The sequence below is a fragment of the Micropterus dolomieu genome, linkage group LG17 (genome assembly GCF_021292245.1).
Source record: "Micropterus dolomieu isolate WLL.071019.BEF.003 ecotype Adirondacks linkage group LG17, ASM2129224v1, whole genome shotgun sequence".
Classification (NCBI taxonomy): domain Eukaryota; kingdom Metazoa; phylum Chordata; class Actinopteri; order Centrarchiformes; family Centrarchidae; genus Micropterus; species Micropterus dolomieu.
This window is the reverse complement of record NC_060166.1, coordinates 13,406,579-13,422,978: the sequence shown is the minus strand read 5'-3', so window position 1 is coordinate 13,422,978 and position 16,400 is coordinate 13,406,579. Positions and strand designations below refer to the sequence as shown.

Sequence of the window (16,400 nt, the reverse complement as noted above, 5' to 3'; positions counted from 1 at the left end):
TAGTCGAGGCTCAGAGGGCAATGAAAAAAGCAATCTTTAAGGGGAGGACATTGTCCTGGTAGACAGTTTCAGCCCCCCTTTGCAAGACTTTACAATGTAACGGGTGATACCTGCTACAATATGGTAGCTTATAACGTTTGCAACTATAATGTGCCAGTAAACATTTTTACTGAATAAAGTTGTCTGTGTCTTTTTTATGCTGTTTTTTTAAACAATGCAAACTGTTTACCTGCACTTGCAATCCTCTGCAACAGCACTGCAATCTTTTGTAAAGCTTACAGTATAATAGTGTTTGATTGTGATTGTCACATTTTACATGAATGTGTTTGGTAAGTTTAGTTGTGGTTTTATTTTAGAGTCAAAATCCTTAAATGGGCCAGAAACACATTAAAACAACACGATTTCAAGGAGGGTGGAGAAATAAAAATGTCCTCAAAGTAGGCTACAAAAACGAAAACTGAATGTTTGTTTATGATTTGCTGCAGGCAGGCCTACAAGTGATTGCATTAGACTGTACGGATCATTTGCAACACAGAAGCTCGCTTTAAATTATTACAACACATTGGACAGCCAGGAGGTGATTTTTAATGTCCACATACAGTAAAAGATTTTTAGCATAAGAGCAGTTATATTAAATCGAAATTACCATCGCAATTCTAATATCAAGGATTGGACTAAGCCTATATGATAATCCTGCAGTCTTAATAAAAAGAAGCCGTACAGAAGCGGGTTCTCTCCTGTAGAGCAGCGCAGCAGCTGATGGAGGGAAAGAGTGCGACATAGGCTTGTTATATTTCAAATAAAACAAATCTTTGTTTCCCAGATTGAGTGTTTATTTTACAAGATATAATGTCTACAATTAGGAACTTCATTAGCCTATATCAGAGTTTAGTAAATGCCCCTTAAATCATTTCATGGCGACCGGAAGTTGTAATCCTATCTTGACACCGGTGTGCCCACCCCAATTAGCGTGGCCCACCCGTATTTATCAGCCGCTGTCCAGGCGGCATGTCTCCTCTCTCTGTTCCAGACCACCGCTGACACCCGTGGATAAGTAGCTGCAGCGGCCGGCACGGGAACTCTGTCTTCGGCTTTGACCATGGCCAGGACTGGTTTCTGCGACTCCAAGCCCCTGCTGGACTTACACAAGAAGGTGAGCATGTGCTCATTGGACAGAACCAGTGTAAATCATATTTCCTTAAGAAAATAAAGCTTACATATGAAGTGCTGTTCTAGTTTTCAGGTGCCTAAACTGGGATGTGCAACAACTTGGCCCTGTTGTTAATTTCAATTCTAAATAATTGATGACAGATTATTGACCAATCTCCATAAATTAAACTTCAGTCTCCTTTAAATACACCTTTCTTTAGGGTAATACATGTGTTTTGTTTGTTTTTTCAGATCAAACAAGTTCATCTGTTTAACTTTGCCCCCTTGATCTCAATCTGTTTAAGCACACAGGCCTGCTCCATTTCTTTTTTTGTTGTCAGGGAAGTAATTGCATTCACCTGCCATGATCCCAGGTGTGGTGGAGTCTGGTTAGATGGCTAGAGTAGGACCTTGAGTCTTGATGGCCAGAAGTGAACCACTCATTTTGTGACAATACTGTGCATTGATAACTCATACAAATAAGCAACCACTTACAGCTGCAAAGACTTCTTGATAGGCTTTTTTTTTTTTTTTGCCTCAGTTGTGGTTTAAAAAAATGGGTAGGCATGCATTTTTAGGCGTCCAAGATCACATCCTTATTTGTGCAAAGACTTTCTGTTGTCCCACCAGGCGGATGAGAGGCGAGCCCCATTTAGAGCTTGGTTCAATGCCTGTGGACCTAAAAATCGCTGGCAACCTGTAGAAGTAGATGACTCCATGATGGCCCCTATCAAAATGCAGCCGGAACGCAGATGGGTACGCCTTTCTCACTTGTCACCTTCACCCAACATATACTACATTGTCTGTTTTATCATATTTAGTCTTGCATGATAACTAAGTGGTTAAAGGAATGCTGCAGGATATCTGTAATCTTGTGGACTTGGCAGATGTTGCGTTCATTGTAAACTTGTTCAGAGCATCAGTTAAAAGTTAAGTTTTTATCATAACAATCTTAGATTCAAGTGCATGTTGAACTTATGTGTAAGGTGTTGTCTTTTTGCAGGAAAGGAGATTAACAATGCAGACAAGTGATGTCGTCATGGGGTGTCATGAAGACAGTCGAACACGCTCTGCAGGTAGTATAATCAATACTTAAGGTTTTCAAACTTTTCTCATTGGTCTGTAATTCACTTAAAATGGGGATAGCTGCAGTTTCTACACTTTGCATTTAAATATTTTATTTAGAAAGGTACAATATTGAACATGTTACCATTTGATGTATTGTACCAGTGTTAAAGCAAATATTCATCAACATAAAATATTATGAAATCTAAGTCTTGCTGGAGGAAATTTGGGATTTTGTGGCTAGGGTTTATTCTAGGACCTTTTTTCTTTTTATTAAAAAAACTAATGTGAATTTGACATGGCCTGCAGCACAATCCACCACGGAACAAAAAAGATGGGGGGGGGGGGCGCACACTAACTGTGCCTGTGTTGTTCCTCGTTGTCGTCCTTTCCATCCTGTGTAGCAGCTGGGTGTGTGGAGGAGCCTGTGCTTTTTCACCCTCTTGGGCTGCAGGGTCTCCACAGCCTACAAGCACTGGTGCCCAGCTTGCTGCGCCATGAAGTGGAGATGGCGCTGGAGAAGCTGGACCTCATATGGGACAAGACGTTTGCCTGGGACATGTTCTTGGACATGATGGTGAGACCTCATGAACTGAGGTCATTATATGGCTTCATGCGTTTATTTCATGTTGCTAACTTTCTCTGTAAGGGAGGAACATTATGCCTAAAATGCACTATACACAGACCTCACCATGAATTGTATACAAGAGGGGTAACCTAGAAGATTGGCATAAATGCTGACTGCACTGTCTTTAAATATTTAGTGTGTGCCTCCTGTTTTCTGGTTTCACCATGCAGAGAACTCAAACACGAAACTCTCTTCCCAATGCTGACCTGCCCCGCAATTTCACTGATGTCACACGTGCTGTCCTGGTAGACTGGCTCATTCAAATTCATGTAAGTCTCACTGTAGATACAAGGGTTCCTCAAAACAAAGCTTAGGTGGTTATGTACTGTACCATTTCTTGGCGAGGTGCAGTGACTTCCTAACCCCAACCAATAAGACTATGAACTACAGGTGCTGGTCATATAATTAGAATATCATCAAAGTTGCTTTTATTTCAGTAATTCCATTCAAAAAGTGAAACTTGGGTATTCATTACACACAGACTGATATTTCAATTGTCATTTAATTGTGGTGATTAAAACTGACAACTAATGAAAATCCCAAATTCAGTATCTCCGAAAATTAGAATATTAAGACGATACAAAAATTTTTAGAAATGTTGGCCAACTACAAAGTATGAGCATGTACAGCACTCAATACTTAGTTGGGGCTCCTTTTGCCTGAATTACTGCAGCAATGCGGTGTGGTTGCTCTGATAGTGGCCTTGTTGGGTCTGGCGTATCGCGTCTTCCTCTTCACAATACCCCATATTTTCTATAGGGTTAAGGTCAGGTGAGTTTTCTGGCCAATTAAGAACAGGGATACTATGGTCCTTAAACCAGGTACTGGTAGCGTTGGCACTATGTGCCGGTGCCATGTCCTTTTGGAAAATGAAATCTGCATCTCCATAAAGTTGATCAGCAGCAGGAAGCATGAAGTGCTCTAAAACTTCCTGGTAGACAGCTGCGTTGACCTTGGACCAACACCAGCAGATGACATGGCACCCCAAACCATCACTGACTCTGGAAACTTTACACTGGACTTCAAGCAACGTGGATTCTGTGCCTCTCCTCTCTTCCTCCAGACTCTGGGACCTTGATTTCCAAAGGAAATGCAAAATGTACTTTAATCAGAACATAACTTTGGACCACTCGGCAGCAGTCCAGTCCTTTTTGTCTTTAGCCCAGGTGAGACGCTTCTGACGTTGTGTCTTGTTCAAGAGTGGCTTGACACGAGGAATGCGACAGCTGAAACACATCTTGCATACGTCTGTGCGTGGTGGTTCTTGAAGCACTGACTCCAGCTGCAGTCCACTCTTTGCGAATCTCCCCTACACTTTTTTTTTTTTTTTAATGGGTTTTGTTTCACAATCCTCTCCAGGGTGTGGTTATCCCTATTGCTTGTACACTTTATTTCTACCACATCTTTTCCTTCGCTTCTCTATTAATGTACTTGGACACAGAGCTCTGTGAACAGCCAGCCTCTTTAGCAATGACCTTTTGTGTCTTGCCCTCCTTGTGCAAGGTGTCAGTGGTTGTCTTTTTCGTCTTCCTCATGATTGTGTAGCCTACAGAACTAGACTGAGACCATTTTGCAGGGGTTTTGAGTTAATTAGCTGATTAGAGTGTAGCACCAGGTGTCTTCAATATTGAACCTCTTCACAATATTCTGAGATACTGATTTGGGGGTTTTCATTAGTTGTCAGTTATAATCATCAAAATTAAAAGGAACGAACACTTGAAATATATCAGTCTGTGTGGAATGAATGTATACATTATACAAGTTTCACTTTTTGAATGGAATTACAGAAATGCAACTTCTTGATCTAATTATATGACCAGCACCTGTAAGCTGATGGCTGTAACTCAATTGTTCTGTATCAGTCTTCTGAAACTCTAAGATTTTGAATAAGCATATTTCCCCAAAATGTTAAACTTAATCTAAGCCCCCCATTTGGTTTATTTCCTACCAGGAGATGATGAATTTTCAGGAAGAGACCCTCTATCTGGCCATACACCTCCTCAACCGTTCCCTACGTCAGATCAAGGTGACCACAGCCAACCTGCAGCTCCTCGGCATGGTTTGCCTCTTCCTTGCTGCAAAGAAAGAGGAGTGTCTCCTCCCTGAGGTACGCTGGCTCAGACCTCCCCAACTAAAAAGCAACAGTATGTTCAACTTGCATGATTACGTGCGGTGTCTAACATATCTAAGTCAGTTTACCTTGCACATCAGTTAAACACACTTCATTCAAACTTGACAGAAAATATAACTCTCAAACATTTGTTAGCCTTTCCTCTGTTCCAATACTCACTAACTCGGGTTTAGTTTAAATAAATCCTTAATTCAGTGTTGGAAAAGGGAAGGCTCAGCAGTTTCACAGAGGGGCTCCATGCACTAACATGCATGGCCGGACCAGCTGTATAAACAAAGCACAGAGAGGCAGGGATAACAAACCAGGCAGAGGGAGTGTTGTCATTCTCTGGTCAAGATGCCATGACTTCACTATCTTTACATTGCAAATTGTTTGCTGCTATATTCTCATACAGAACCTTTTTTTACAACAAATTTGCCAAGACATTTCTTTTATTATATGGTGCTGCTTCTTCCAGGTGTCTGGACTCTGCTACTTGATGGACCACACCTACACTAAGCATCAGCTGCTACGACTGGAGCGCAAAGTCCTCTGTGGGCTCAAGTTCGATTTGTCCTACTGTCCCCCTCTGCATTTCCTTCTCATCCTTGCCTCTGTTGCCCGCTGCAGTGCTAAGGTAGATCTACACCTGAACAAGTGTCAGTGAGGGGGGGCCCCCCCCCCCAGTATGTAGAGATGTGAACTGTCTTCTGTACCACCAGGTGGTTTGGATGGCTCGTTATCTGCTGGAGCTGTCTCTCCTGGAGCGCCATTGTGTTGTGTTTGTACCCACGCAGCTGGCAGGTGCGGCCCTCTGCTTGTCCCGGCGAGTCCTGCAAGAGCCTCCTACACCAGAAGGGGAAGCTGCCTGGTGTCTGGCTTCCAGCATCCATGTTGGCAGGTGGGCATTTTGCCTCCATTAGATGCACTCCCCTTTACCCTGCCATCATCGGCACTGTAGTCGCTGAGCCCCGACTTCCGTGTGGCCATAACTTCCCGGATGCCAAACTTTACTTTCAAAGTGGATTTTTTTTTTTTTAATTCGTGTGTATATATAGAGCATCCATCATCTGTCAAGTTGACATCTGTATGCTTTGTGGTTTTCAGTGAGACTGCCATGTTGAGGATCATGCACATTATGGCCAGTGCTGCAGCCAAAGCCCACACACAAGAGAACTGCGCTAGTTTTATTAAATTCTCCTCGCCAGAGACCATGCATGTCAGCAGACACCAGGGTCTGAAGAACACTGCTGGTCTGCTGGGCGTATGCACTTGACATTCTTAACTCCCAGGAACTTGATTATATCCCAAAGCCTCAAAGTAAAGACACTGGACCAGTATCATTGGAGGACCTGACTCCTGTGTGGTCCAAGGCTGTAATATTTGCTATGGATCTTGAGGTGTTACTGTGGAAATGGGTGAGGAAGAAGTGTGAACACTGACAAAGAATTTCATGTATGTGATTTAGCCAACCTGATGGCACACCTGTTTTATGATCTTATCTTGCAGCTGATTTAGAAAAATATTTGAATTGTACTGATGTGTCCTTCTCTATCAAGTTATTCCAAAAGTTTTAATATAAAATAAAGTGTCTGCTGCAACATTCTTGGGTTCCAGCCGTTTTTATTTTTGCGCACATGTCTGCAGGTCCAGCAGGCTGACTACAGCTGACTTTATTTTATTCCTTTTATTGTATTTTACTAATTTTATATTAGGTTTTCATGCTCTTGTTTCTTTATTATTCTTTACACTTGTTAAAGCACTTTAACTTGTTTTTGAAAAGTGCTCTACAAATAAGGATGATTTTATTATTACAGCTCTACATCACTGTCAAGGCTCCTTCTGACTGCAGGGCTGCATCTTAAAGCCACTGCTGCTCACATGTGCAAAACATGCTGACACAGCTGAATGGCTCAAAGGAGTCACTGTAGAGCATGTGAGGCAGCTGCCACAGCACTTTTATATCTTATCCAAGCACTTATTTACAAATGCAGCTTTCTGCACAGCTACATATTATGTACAGTTTTGTCCTTCACCTATTCCACAACATGTCCTCTCTGCAATGCACAGTAGAGTTGTGTATGCAGGCTTTCATTCCAGCAAGCAGCAGTAGGTAACAGGCAGTGCAAATCAGCTGCTTTCTAAATCTCGACTGCATCTCTGTCAACTGGACCCACTCTTATCTCAATCCCAAATGTGACCTTCACCAAATATGAAGTGTTGTAGGTGAGCCTCTGGCACACGTAGGTTTCCCTTTACGATCACTGTCTCGTTGCTGCACGTGCATTAAGTTGTGATTGGCTGTCGTAGTTGTCTCATGGACCAATGGGCGTTTAGCTCGCGCGGAGAGCGTTTTTATTGTGGCTGGTTGTTGGTTCAGCAGGCGGCTGTGGGTTCAATTAAGGTAAATGCCGACAGTTATCATCCCGAGGTTGAATTGGGTCACTTTATCTTCGTTTTGTTCCTGCATACATGATCGAATGATATAACGTTTCGATATTGTTCCCTTTTTTAAATTTTTCTTTTTTTAACATTTCGTCGTCACATAAACGGCGGCGTCAAGCCAGCAAGAATTAGGCACCGGGATTTCGAAATAAAAGCGTGAAAGCTGCTGCCCTTGGATAAACTTTCTATGTAAGTACTGTCTGAGGAATATAAAACCAAGATGATGACTCGAAGTTGCGCTTTATATTGTCGGAGTAGTTTGTGTTATTTACAAAACCATATCTGTCTTAAACTATGCGTTTTATTTTGGAACCAAACGGATGAGAAGTTTCTAATTGAGACAAGTTTGACAGACATTGCCAAATCTCACCCCGTTTTCTCTGGTTTTATCACACGGCAGAGGAAAATGAATCATGTATGCACTGTGACTCCGACAGATGACAAATTAAACATGGCACGTTAGCGTTGCTCGGCGCCCTAAAGCTGGGCACAAGGGGGGGGGGGCGCCGTTATTGGAAATAGTTGCCTGTTTTACACTTGGAGGTAAGTTTTCCACTGTAGATAAAGCTAATAACGTTACATATATTCGCTTTGAAGACATTGCCAACTATCGATACTTCCTATTCAAGCTCTCACTCCTATCACTTTTTCGTCTTCCACATGGCTGTCGGCCTGTTAACAACGTATAATGACGTATATATTTCGGCCACTTAGATTATCATACGCTTTTTTTTTTAGTATGCGTTGACGGCCAGTGTCAGAGGAAGTGTATGTTAGAGGGCCTGTCTCAAAGTTGAGTGTTACATAATAGGGGGAGGAAGAGGTGGAGGGGGGCGCTATTTCAGCAGAGACCGAGATGTGCTGCCTTCAGGGAACCACTGCCTCCGGAGATATCGAAGCACGGGTTTAGCGTAATAAAAATCAAAGTTTTACATGCTTTTCACGATATATAAAGTCCTCTATGAAAAGGGCGACGTTGAGTTTATCGAAGGTGGAGTGCACTTTAGTTTTAGAGCTCATAAAAGTCAAAATATCAATTGCAAACCACGTCTTCCACTGCAGAGATTTACACCTTGCTGCAGTGTATTGCAGACCTCAAATGTAAAGTGCGTAAAAGGGCTGCATTTCTTGTGTCCTTGTAGGGACACATTCCTGTTGGAGCACAGAGGAATATCAAATGTCATTCGGGGTCATCTCAAAGAGGTGGTCCAGCTGATCATTTCCTACAGCTGATTCATCCATCTACCAACCATGTGTGTTCCACTGTTTGTGGGTTTGTAATTTAATTCATTTATTGTCATTGCACAGAGTACAACGAAATTGAGTGCAATCCTGATTATGCATATCCGCTTAACAAAAAAAAACATGACAAAGTTTGAGATAAAAAGAATTAGGTTCTGAATATAGAAATGTAGAATATATAAAGAAATAATGACTGATAGTGACTAAATCTGTGAAAACAGAATATATAAAAAAATATACAGCACAATAGTTAATTATATAACTCTTTATAGGCGCAGGGTTTGTACAGTAGAACACCAGATAACTTGAATGAGAGGACACACGTGGAGTGCCATTTTGGGAGCCGTTTGAGATAAACAAATGAGAATAAATTATTTACCACCAGCCTTAACTTGGACAAGCTGTAGCAATCTTGTAAAAACATGATTTGACTATGTGCTCTGTGTCACTGCCTGCTAGCTCGAATTACAGCATTTTATTTGGGTACACAGTGTTAATAGGCTCCAACTCTGTTGACTCAAAACAAAGTTTGACCCTTTGCATTACATTGGCTTCCTGTAAATACATGGTGTGCATGCACATGTACACACATGCACTAAAAACTGGGGGAAAGGTTTACAAATGGACTTTTTGTGTTTTTCTTCAATTTCTCATGAGTTATAACAAAAATGTGCATAACATAAATGTAGGGTATTTTCACAGTTATCCCTCACTTTTCAAATATGATGCAGTTCCTCGGAGTACATATACTCGGAGAGTACAGTGCTACACATATACTGTATATGCAGGTGTGTCAAGGACAGGCTGTTAGACTACTGGTATATGCAACTGAAATTAAGACTTTAATGCCGAACATGTGAAACTGAATATTTTTGCTAAGATCCTCTATGATGTATTATGAGAGGCTATGTCACTGTGTGTAAATTGCCTCGGTTACACACCTCAAAGTCAAACACAAAACCATCAGCATGTGCCATCATGGATATGTAGAAAAAAACATTGGAAACACTGCTGAAATTGGACAACTATAAGCTCTTGTGCAATCGACTGCACAGAGAGATTAAGAAAGAATTCTGGTAAATGTTTTTTTACAGACAGAGGAGTTTTTAAATGGTAACTGTGTATCTTTATTTTTCAGTCTGGACCCAATTTCCCCATGTTTTGTGTTGAAGTACTAATGGGGAAAAATCTTTTGAAATTGTTCCAGTATTGAGCGAGAGCGCTGCAACTGGCAGAAGCAAACTGGGCTGCAATGTAATCTGTCAGAGTGATTGTGTGTCAGAGTAGGTCCACTGAAGTGCTTGTTTTTGCCACTGACAGACTCAGATTGTTATTCGAAGTGTCTGACAACATTATGGAAAGGATCCCTGCAGAGATAGATAGATTTTTTTAAAGAGTGAGATCCCTTTTGTTTAACCATATTGATAAAAAAACATTACATTTTACCTCTCTGGTCTACCGCTGCCTTGAGCGATTAGTTCGTTTATGTAAGCTTAGCTTTGTTTTTTATGGTTTGTGTTATTGTGTGACTTTGGTATTTTTAACCCAGTTAGTAGAGTTGCAACAATTAATCGCTTAGGTGCCAGCTATTAAATTAATTGCCAGCTGTTTTGATGATCGATTAATCGGTTTAAGTAACTTTTTTAAGGGAAAAAAAATCCAATTCTCTGATTTCTGCTTCTTAAATGTGAATATTTTCTGGTTTCTTTACTTCTCTATGACAGTAAACTAAATATCATGGGATGGGGCATATGCAGGGTGCAACCTGGGCTGGTCACCAGTCGGTGTCAGGGCTAACACAGAGCTCTGTCTCATGATGAGAGCAGAAATTTTTTGTTGTTATGCTGGCAATTTCTGGCATTTAGAGACAATCTAAATGTATCTTATATTCTCTCATTAAGGTCCAGTATGCAGAAGGAACAGCCTTGCTTGAGCAAGCACAGTCCTCGTGCTGTGTCCAGCAAGAATGCTAAAGATAAGAGCAACAGTACGACCCTGCTGGCAATGCGTAATACTAAAGATGCAGACGACTCCAGTGGAAGGGGCTCCCGCTGCAGTTCAGAGAAAGACTCTGGCTACTCTGGTGAGTAAATGTGGAAAATATCAGATAAAACCAGAGAATGACAATTTGCCAAGTTTTATTCTCCACTGCTATTTCCTGTACACTCACATTAACAAGTCAGCTCAGGCAGTGATAATTATGAAAGCTCAATTGAACAAACATTATCGTGGGTATTTTCTTGGATTTGAAATTGGAACAATGGCAGGTTATAGTGCTAACTTTCAGGTTTAATTTGATTAGGTTTACATCACACATCAAATGAAGAAAGTTAGCATACACTAATTTAAGTAATCCAATTTAATATTTTGTGTCAAATTATTTGCTGCCAATGACCCAGCATGATGCAGCAAGTGTAATATTGTAACTGCCCAGCTAGACTGAGTGACTGACTTGGCCAGTGGAGAATCTTTTAATCCAATTCAGTTTTATTTATAAAGCACCATTATAAAAGTTATGCACTTTTCATATAGAGCAGGTCTAGACTGTACTCTCAAAGCATGGCTTTACTTTGCAATACATCTACACAACACAAACCCAGATAATGCACATGTATATATCTGCGACGTTGTTCTTTCTCAGCAAATAGTTGTATTATTTTTCTCTTATTCTTTTTATTATTCTTATATAACTTGTATTGTTTATTCCATATTTATATATTTCTAGATTTATTTATTTCAACTCTATGTTTGTTTTTGTTTCACCTTATCTCCAAAGCAAATTCCTCATATGTGTAAAACACTACTTGGCAATAAAGCTCTTTCGGATTCTGATTCTTCAGATTCTGATAAGTTAACCTTTCTAAATTCGCTCTGTTCCAGATGTGGAGGACCAGCGGAGCAACAAAAGCCAGTACAGATGTAGCGAGCGTGCAGAAACTTCACAGCCAAGTCAAAACCAAGAGAACCTTGGGAATCCTACGCTGATGCCAGCAGGCCATGAGCTCCCACACATCTACATCATCAACAATGTGACGCTTAAGCAGGTAAGACATGTGTACGCACAGACAGCAAACTATTCCTCTGCTTAAAATGATTATCTGTAAATGTATGTAGGAAGGTTAGAAATTAGGTGTTCCCAAGGCAGTGCGCAACAAGAGCAGTGTGACGATGGACTGAGGCAAGTAGAGAGCTGGCGGCTGAAAGAGTTATAAATGTAATAGACTGCATTGCAAAGTGAAGCAACAAGCTGCAAAATATCAAGAGATAGCTCAGGTGAACTTTGTGTTTTATCTGTGTCTCATACTTGCTTCCTTCTTTTTCCCTGTCCCACCAGCCGGACATGATCCAGAAAAGAGGTCAGCTGCCCCAGAGAACTGGAAGCAGGGAGAGCGAAAGCTCTGGTACTGCCCATGTTATTCTTTTACAACAGCCCAGCTTGTTGCCGGCCACTCTCCAGCTCCGCAAGCCCTTGTCCCGAAAGTCCACTGCCACAGGGAAGAAAATAAAAGGTACTTACCTACCCATTCTTAACTCCTACCCCCGCATTGCACCACACCCCAGCAAGAAGCTGCCTGACAAATTGTCATCAAACGATGAATCCCAGAATTTGAGCAAGAGGGTGTGCACAGAACACAAGGGTGATGGCACGCCTGTGTCACGGAGTCCACCTGAGCAACACCTTTATAAGCAACCCAAATTAGCAGCCATAACCAGAGATAGTCCATCCTCCTCCAGTCCCACTACTGTGTCCTCGAGCCAGGGCTCCCCATCTGGGTCCAATCTGCACAGCGCCTCATCCTTCCTCGCAGCCAGAGGGCTTCACAGAAGTGGCACCACCAGTACTCGCCACCGCCGTTTCCACAACACATTAGAAATCCTCAGACAGTCAGGCCTGTTGGACATTACACTGCGCACAAAGGAGCTGCTGCGCCAGAGCAACGCCACCGAGCGGGACATTGCCCAACTCCGCCAGCACACAGAGCTACTGTGCCAGGCCGCCAGGAACCCCAGCTGCAGCCTGGAGAGTTTCACAGACTGGGAACACCTGCACCAAACCATGGCTGAGTCTGGCAGCTACCCCGACCTTAAAATCCTGAAAAATGCACCAATGCCGTGTCGTCCAGATTCTGCCAGTCAACCCGAGAGGATTTCCACAGGTGATGCCAACTGGCCACAAGCTATGGAGAACTCAGAGGTGCCGCCGTCTTGCCTTCTCACCACTATACCGCACCCAAACCAGAACTGTCATGTGCCACAGCAGTCTCACTCAGGACAAGGCAGGGAGCTCGAGACCCGTTATAAATGGTCAGAAAAAGTCACCTTCGTGCCTCCTGATAGTTCTACTGGTTAGGACAATCTGCATTGTCTTTAAATGGAGAGCAAGTACTCAGGGCTAGCAAGTGGAGAACCAGTAGTTATTTTGGATATTATGTGTGGTTTTAATAGCTTATCCCTAGTTATTTAAACCTAGTTTTATAGAGATGGCACATGGCATCTCCGCAGGTCAATGGAGATCCAACAATGAATAGAGTTCAGTACTTGCTGTACATGTGGCTGTATAAGCTTTGTTTCCAGTTGCCTAACGTACTTCACCAGAATTAAGTGTTTCACATCTGAAAGCTGATCCCTAAGCAATTCAGTCCTGAGGCACCATTTTATATTGCCACTGCAGTGTTTATAAAACCACCCAGATGAGTGGAGGGTCTCTGTCTGTGAGCCACTTAAAGGATTATGTGAAAATAAAATATCCCCAGGAGGTAGAGGAAATTGGCTTACACACAGGTGGCACTTAACGCAGTGATGACAACTACAGTATACATTATCAGTTAAGTTGTTCGTTTTGCTCACGTCAGACCAGCTTAATTCAGGGAAAAGAGGAATAAATCCATCTCTTGGTGGATAAATGTTGAGAAAATGATTTCTTACAACCTGCTTTACACGAGAGTGAGAGTGAGAGAGAGAGAGACAGCAGTTCAAACAAGGTGATAATTAAGATCGGGGCCTTCAAGATGATGCAGCTAAGCTCCCAGAAATATGACACAACTTGTCGCTCAGCATTGCAGAGAGAAACCTCTCTGTAACATCACAAAGTGCACTACACTGGACTGCTGCAAGGACTTCAGTACAAACACTTCTCAACAGAGCCTTAAAAACTCTTTTTCACATCATCATTACATTTAGTTAATTTAAGTCTTTGTTCATTTTACAAATACTGCACACGACTTATGATAATGGACGCAGTGTAACCACAGACTGTGTGATTTCACCACAGCATCTCCAAGATAATCAGTTGTACAATGTCCTTATCAGGCAGCAGCTGTGTTGTCCGTTCTCACTTTGATGATATTCTCTTTTATTGCACCAATTTTTGTGTGGTCATCTATTTTAGTCATAGATGGAGGACAGTTTGCATTGTGAGTTTGAGAGAGTTTGACAGTGTTATTGTAAAAGTATGTTGACTAAGTGGTTATATGCATGTGGTATGTGTAAGATTTATGTTTTTTTTTCCTTCCATTTCTTTGCGCTTGTGTATATGACGGACAGCACTGCCGGCAATGCGCACATTTCTAAAATTTCAAGTACTTTATACAGTGTATTTTTCATGATTTTAAGGTATTTAAATAAAGCGATACATGAAGAATAGACTTTTCCTGTGTATCACATAAAGCTCATATCATAGTGATATTTTTCTGCAATTAGTTCACATCACACAGCTGCTATGGAAACTGAAAAGAGTCGGCAGGGTTGCGATGCACATGTGAGAAGCGCATATGTGTGCTTGACTGTCTCCTGCTCCATGAAAAGCCATGAAAATAGTTTCATTCCCAGTTTATCAGTTGTGCTCCATGGTGACAGAACGTCACTTGACATTGTGTTTTCATCCTTTTGAAATAAAGGAGTGATTTTGTTACGACAAAAAAGTGTATAATAAGTACATTGTTGTCACAGAGACAGTTGAAGAAGTAGGTAGTGTTTCATGTTCATGTGACATTTCTCCTCCAATGTGTTTTCAATATATATTTCTAGGATCTGTTTAAAGTTCAACAGCATTTTGCACAGATATTTATTTTTGAATTATAAACATACACAACCTTGTGATGATTATGATCAGCATGATATAGTTCAAACAAAGTGTTTCTTGTCTTTGACCTTTGGACTGGGGAGAGATTTGGCACCCAGCTTTGATAGCTGGTTCTATCTTAGTTGTTGGACGCACATGCAGTCAACAAAAAGTTCAGGATCAAGTAACGTTTCATGTCAACTGAACCGGTGTTTCCTCTCCGATGTGTTGCAGCTGACTTTCTCTCTTTTGGGTCAGTGAGTAGTGAGGGTCAGCTTGGCACAGATGATGGAAACGCTATGAAATTGAGAGAAATATTCAACATTTTAACAGAAGTACACCTAAACTTTCCATTGACCTGAAGCAAATCATGTAAAACAAGACATCTCTCTTATTGTTTTTATGGGGTTGCATAACGTGTTTATTGCATAGTTGTAATGGTGAAACAGCGTTCATGCAGTAATCTGTATCATTGGCTGTTGGCTGTTGGCTGATCCTTCACATTGGCACAAACTAAAGAGAGCATAGCTTGTACTCTGGAAATTAACATCATAACTTGTGAAATGCAGACTTTGAGATTAATAAACTTGAAAATTTCCCTCACTCCAACATCATCATAGTAATACCTAAAACTGCAACTCATCTTGTAGATGGGATGTGAGATGTGACTTGTCTGTTGAATCATTTGAGTCATTTTGCTGAACTACAGAAGCTTATGAGAGGATATACATATGGTGATAAAATCTGTTTGATTACAGACAGACACTGCCCATATGCAAATCTCATGTGTGAGTTAATGTTTTACATGTGGATTTCATGAAAAAAATAATCATTAAGCACGTTACTGGAACTTTGATTTCCATTTTGTTGTCTAAAATAAGAGCTTACTTAAGTACTCTGTCTGTCAGTTGTTTTAAAACAATTCCTTTTTCATTATGTGACATATGCACCATGCTATTTCTTGAATTTTAATATCACAATCAATTACACAGTTGTCCCACCTGATGGATGGTCCCAGTCCCAGTTCCCAGCTTATACAGCACCCATCCCGGCACGAGCAGGATGGAGGAGAGTGCCAGTACCCAGCCCAACATGTATGCCCACGCTGGGTACACGTACCAGCGATTAAAGGTCAGAGGCTGGTACCAAACTAAAGAACATATGAAACAGCCCTGAGGAAACAACAGAAACAGAGATTTGGAAGTTGTCTGGACATTTCAGTTAGAAACATTTCATCTAGCATAAAGTTCACAATGAAGTTCAAAGACACATTCAGGTGTACATGGGGATAAGCACCATGGGGTTAGTTGTTATGTATGTATGTATGTAACACTGAAACCACCACTCACCAGTGAGACCAGCGGTGTGAGGTAACGCCAGCAGATTTTAAAGAACGGGTTGGCGCGCACATCTGTCATGTCCTTTACAATGCAATACAACCGTTCTGCCCCTTTATAGGAGATAAGGTTGGATGAAGAGGTTGTGATGACCACATCAAACTAGACATTTGTGAATGACTTGGTGTAATTTAAAAGGGAACTCCGTTCATTTTTATACATAAAGGTCAGTTTACTGGTGCCTTTAAGATCAGCATACCTACCAAACATCCATCCCAGTGCCAGGGTTTCAAATACACAGAGAAAGAGGATGCAGGCTCCGTTACAAGCGTAGTAGTCAAACAACTGGAACACATACATTCC

The 16,400-nt window shown here is 41.4% G+C and overlaps 3 protein-coding genes across 11 annotated transcripts in view; 2 read left to right on the top strand and 1 right to left on the bottom strand.

Annotated features, from left to right (window-relative positions):
• Window positions 1-993: 993 nt before the first annotated feature.
• Window positions 994-6,555, top strand: LOC123986014 (cyclin P). Of its 3 annotated transcripts, none has more exons than XM_046074062.1 (9): window positions 994-1,153; window positions 1,780-1,905; window positions 2,153-2,225; window positions 2,622-2,791; window positions 3,013-3,111; window positions 4,794-4,949; window positions 5,431-5,589; window positions 5,675-5,853; window positions 6,060-6,555. In XM_046074062.1, the coding sequence occupies exons 1-9, from the start codon at window positions 1,100-1,102 to the stop codon at window positions 6,226-6,228; spliced, it is 1,185 nt and encodes a 394-aa protein (XP_045930018.1). In that variant the 5' UTR covers window positions 994-1,099; the 3' UTR covers window positions 6,229-6,555. The 3 variants fall into 3 exon arrangements, with proteins under 3 accessions (XP_045930018.1, XP_045930017.1, XP_045930019.1); XM_046074061.1 differs by having other exon boundaries at window positions 2,619-2,791; XM_046074063.1 differs by having other exon boundaries at window positions 1,011-1,153; window positions 1,760-1,905; window positions 2,619-2,791.
• Window positions 6,556-7,340: 785 nt separating this feature from the next.
• On the top strand, window positions 7,341-14,282 carry si:ch211-132b12.7 (uncharacterized protein LOC564531 homolog). Of its 7 annotated transcripts, none has more exons than XM_046073232.1 (5): window positions 7,341-7,356; window positions 8,540-8,650; window positions 10,541-10,722; window positions 11,520-11,683; window positions 11,974-14,282. In XM_046073232.1, coding segments are annotated over exons 2-5 (1,365 nt in total). In that variant the 5' UTR covers window positions 7,341-7,356; window positions 8,540-8,648; the 3' UTR covers window positions 12,991-14,282. The 7 variants fall into 7 exon arrangements, with proteins under 7 accessions (XP_045929188.1, XP_045929186.1, XP_045929191.1 ...); XM_046073230.1 differs by lacking the exon at window positions 7,341-7,356 and adding an exon at window positions 7,363-7,586; XM_046073235.1 differs by lacking the exon at window positions 7,341-7,356 and adding an exon at window positions 7,363-7,586 and having other exon boundaries at window positions 8,540-8,666.
• Window positions 14,283-14,753: 471 nt separating this feature from the next.
• LOC123985591 (sodium- and chloride-dependent GABA transporter 2-like) overlaps window positions 14,754-16,400 on the bottom strand; it is a 17,827-nt gene continuing 16,180 nt past the window's right edge. The window contains exon 14 of the mRNA XM_046073237.1: window positions 14,754-14,997. Coding sequence (XP_045929193.1) covers window positions 14,893-14,997 — 105 coding nt within the window. The 3' untranslated portion in view covers window positions 14,754-14,892. The remainder of the gene's footprint in view (window positions 14,998-16,400) is intronic.

Excerpts from the sequence above, each read along its gene's own strand:
- LOC123986014 (XM_046074061.1), top strand. The coding sequence starts at position 1,100 with ATGGCCAGGACTGGTTTCTGCGACTCCAAGCCCCTGCTGGACTTACAC. Across the intron at positions 2,226-2,618 it reads CAGTCGAACACGCTCTGCAG|CAGCTGGGTGTGTGGAGGAG; the intron begins GTAGTATAATCA and ends CATCCTGTGTAG. Across the intron at positions 4,950-5,430 it reads AGGAGTGTCTCCTCCCTGAG|GTGTCTGGACTCTGCTACTT; the intron begins GTACGCTGGCTC and ends TGCTTCTTCCAG.
- si:ch211-132b12.7 (XM_046073232.1), top strand. Across the intron at positions 10,723-11,519 it reads GAAAGACTCTGGCTACTCTG|ATGTGGAGGACCAGCGGAGC; the intron begins GTGAGTAAATGT and ends GCTCTGTTCCAG. Across the intron at positions 11,684-11,973 it reads ACAATGTGACGCTTAAGCAG|CCGGACATGATCCAGAAAAG; the intron begins GTAAGACATGTG and ends CTGTCCCACCAG.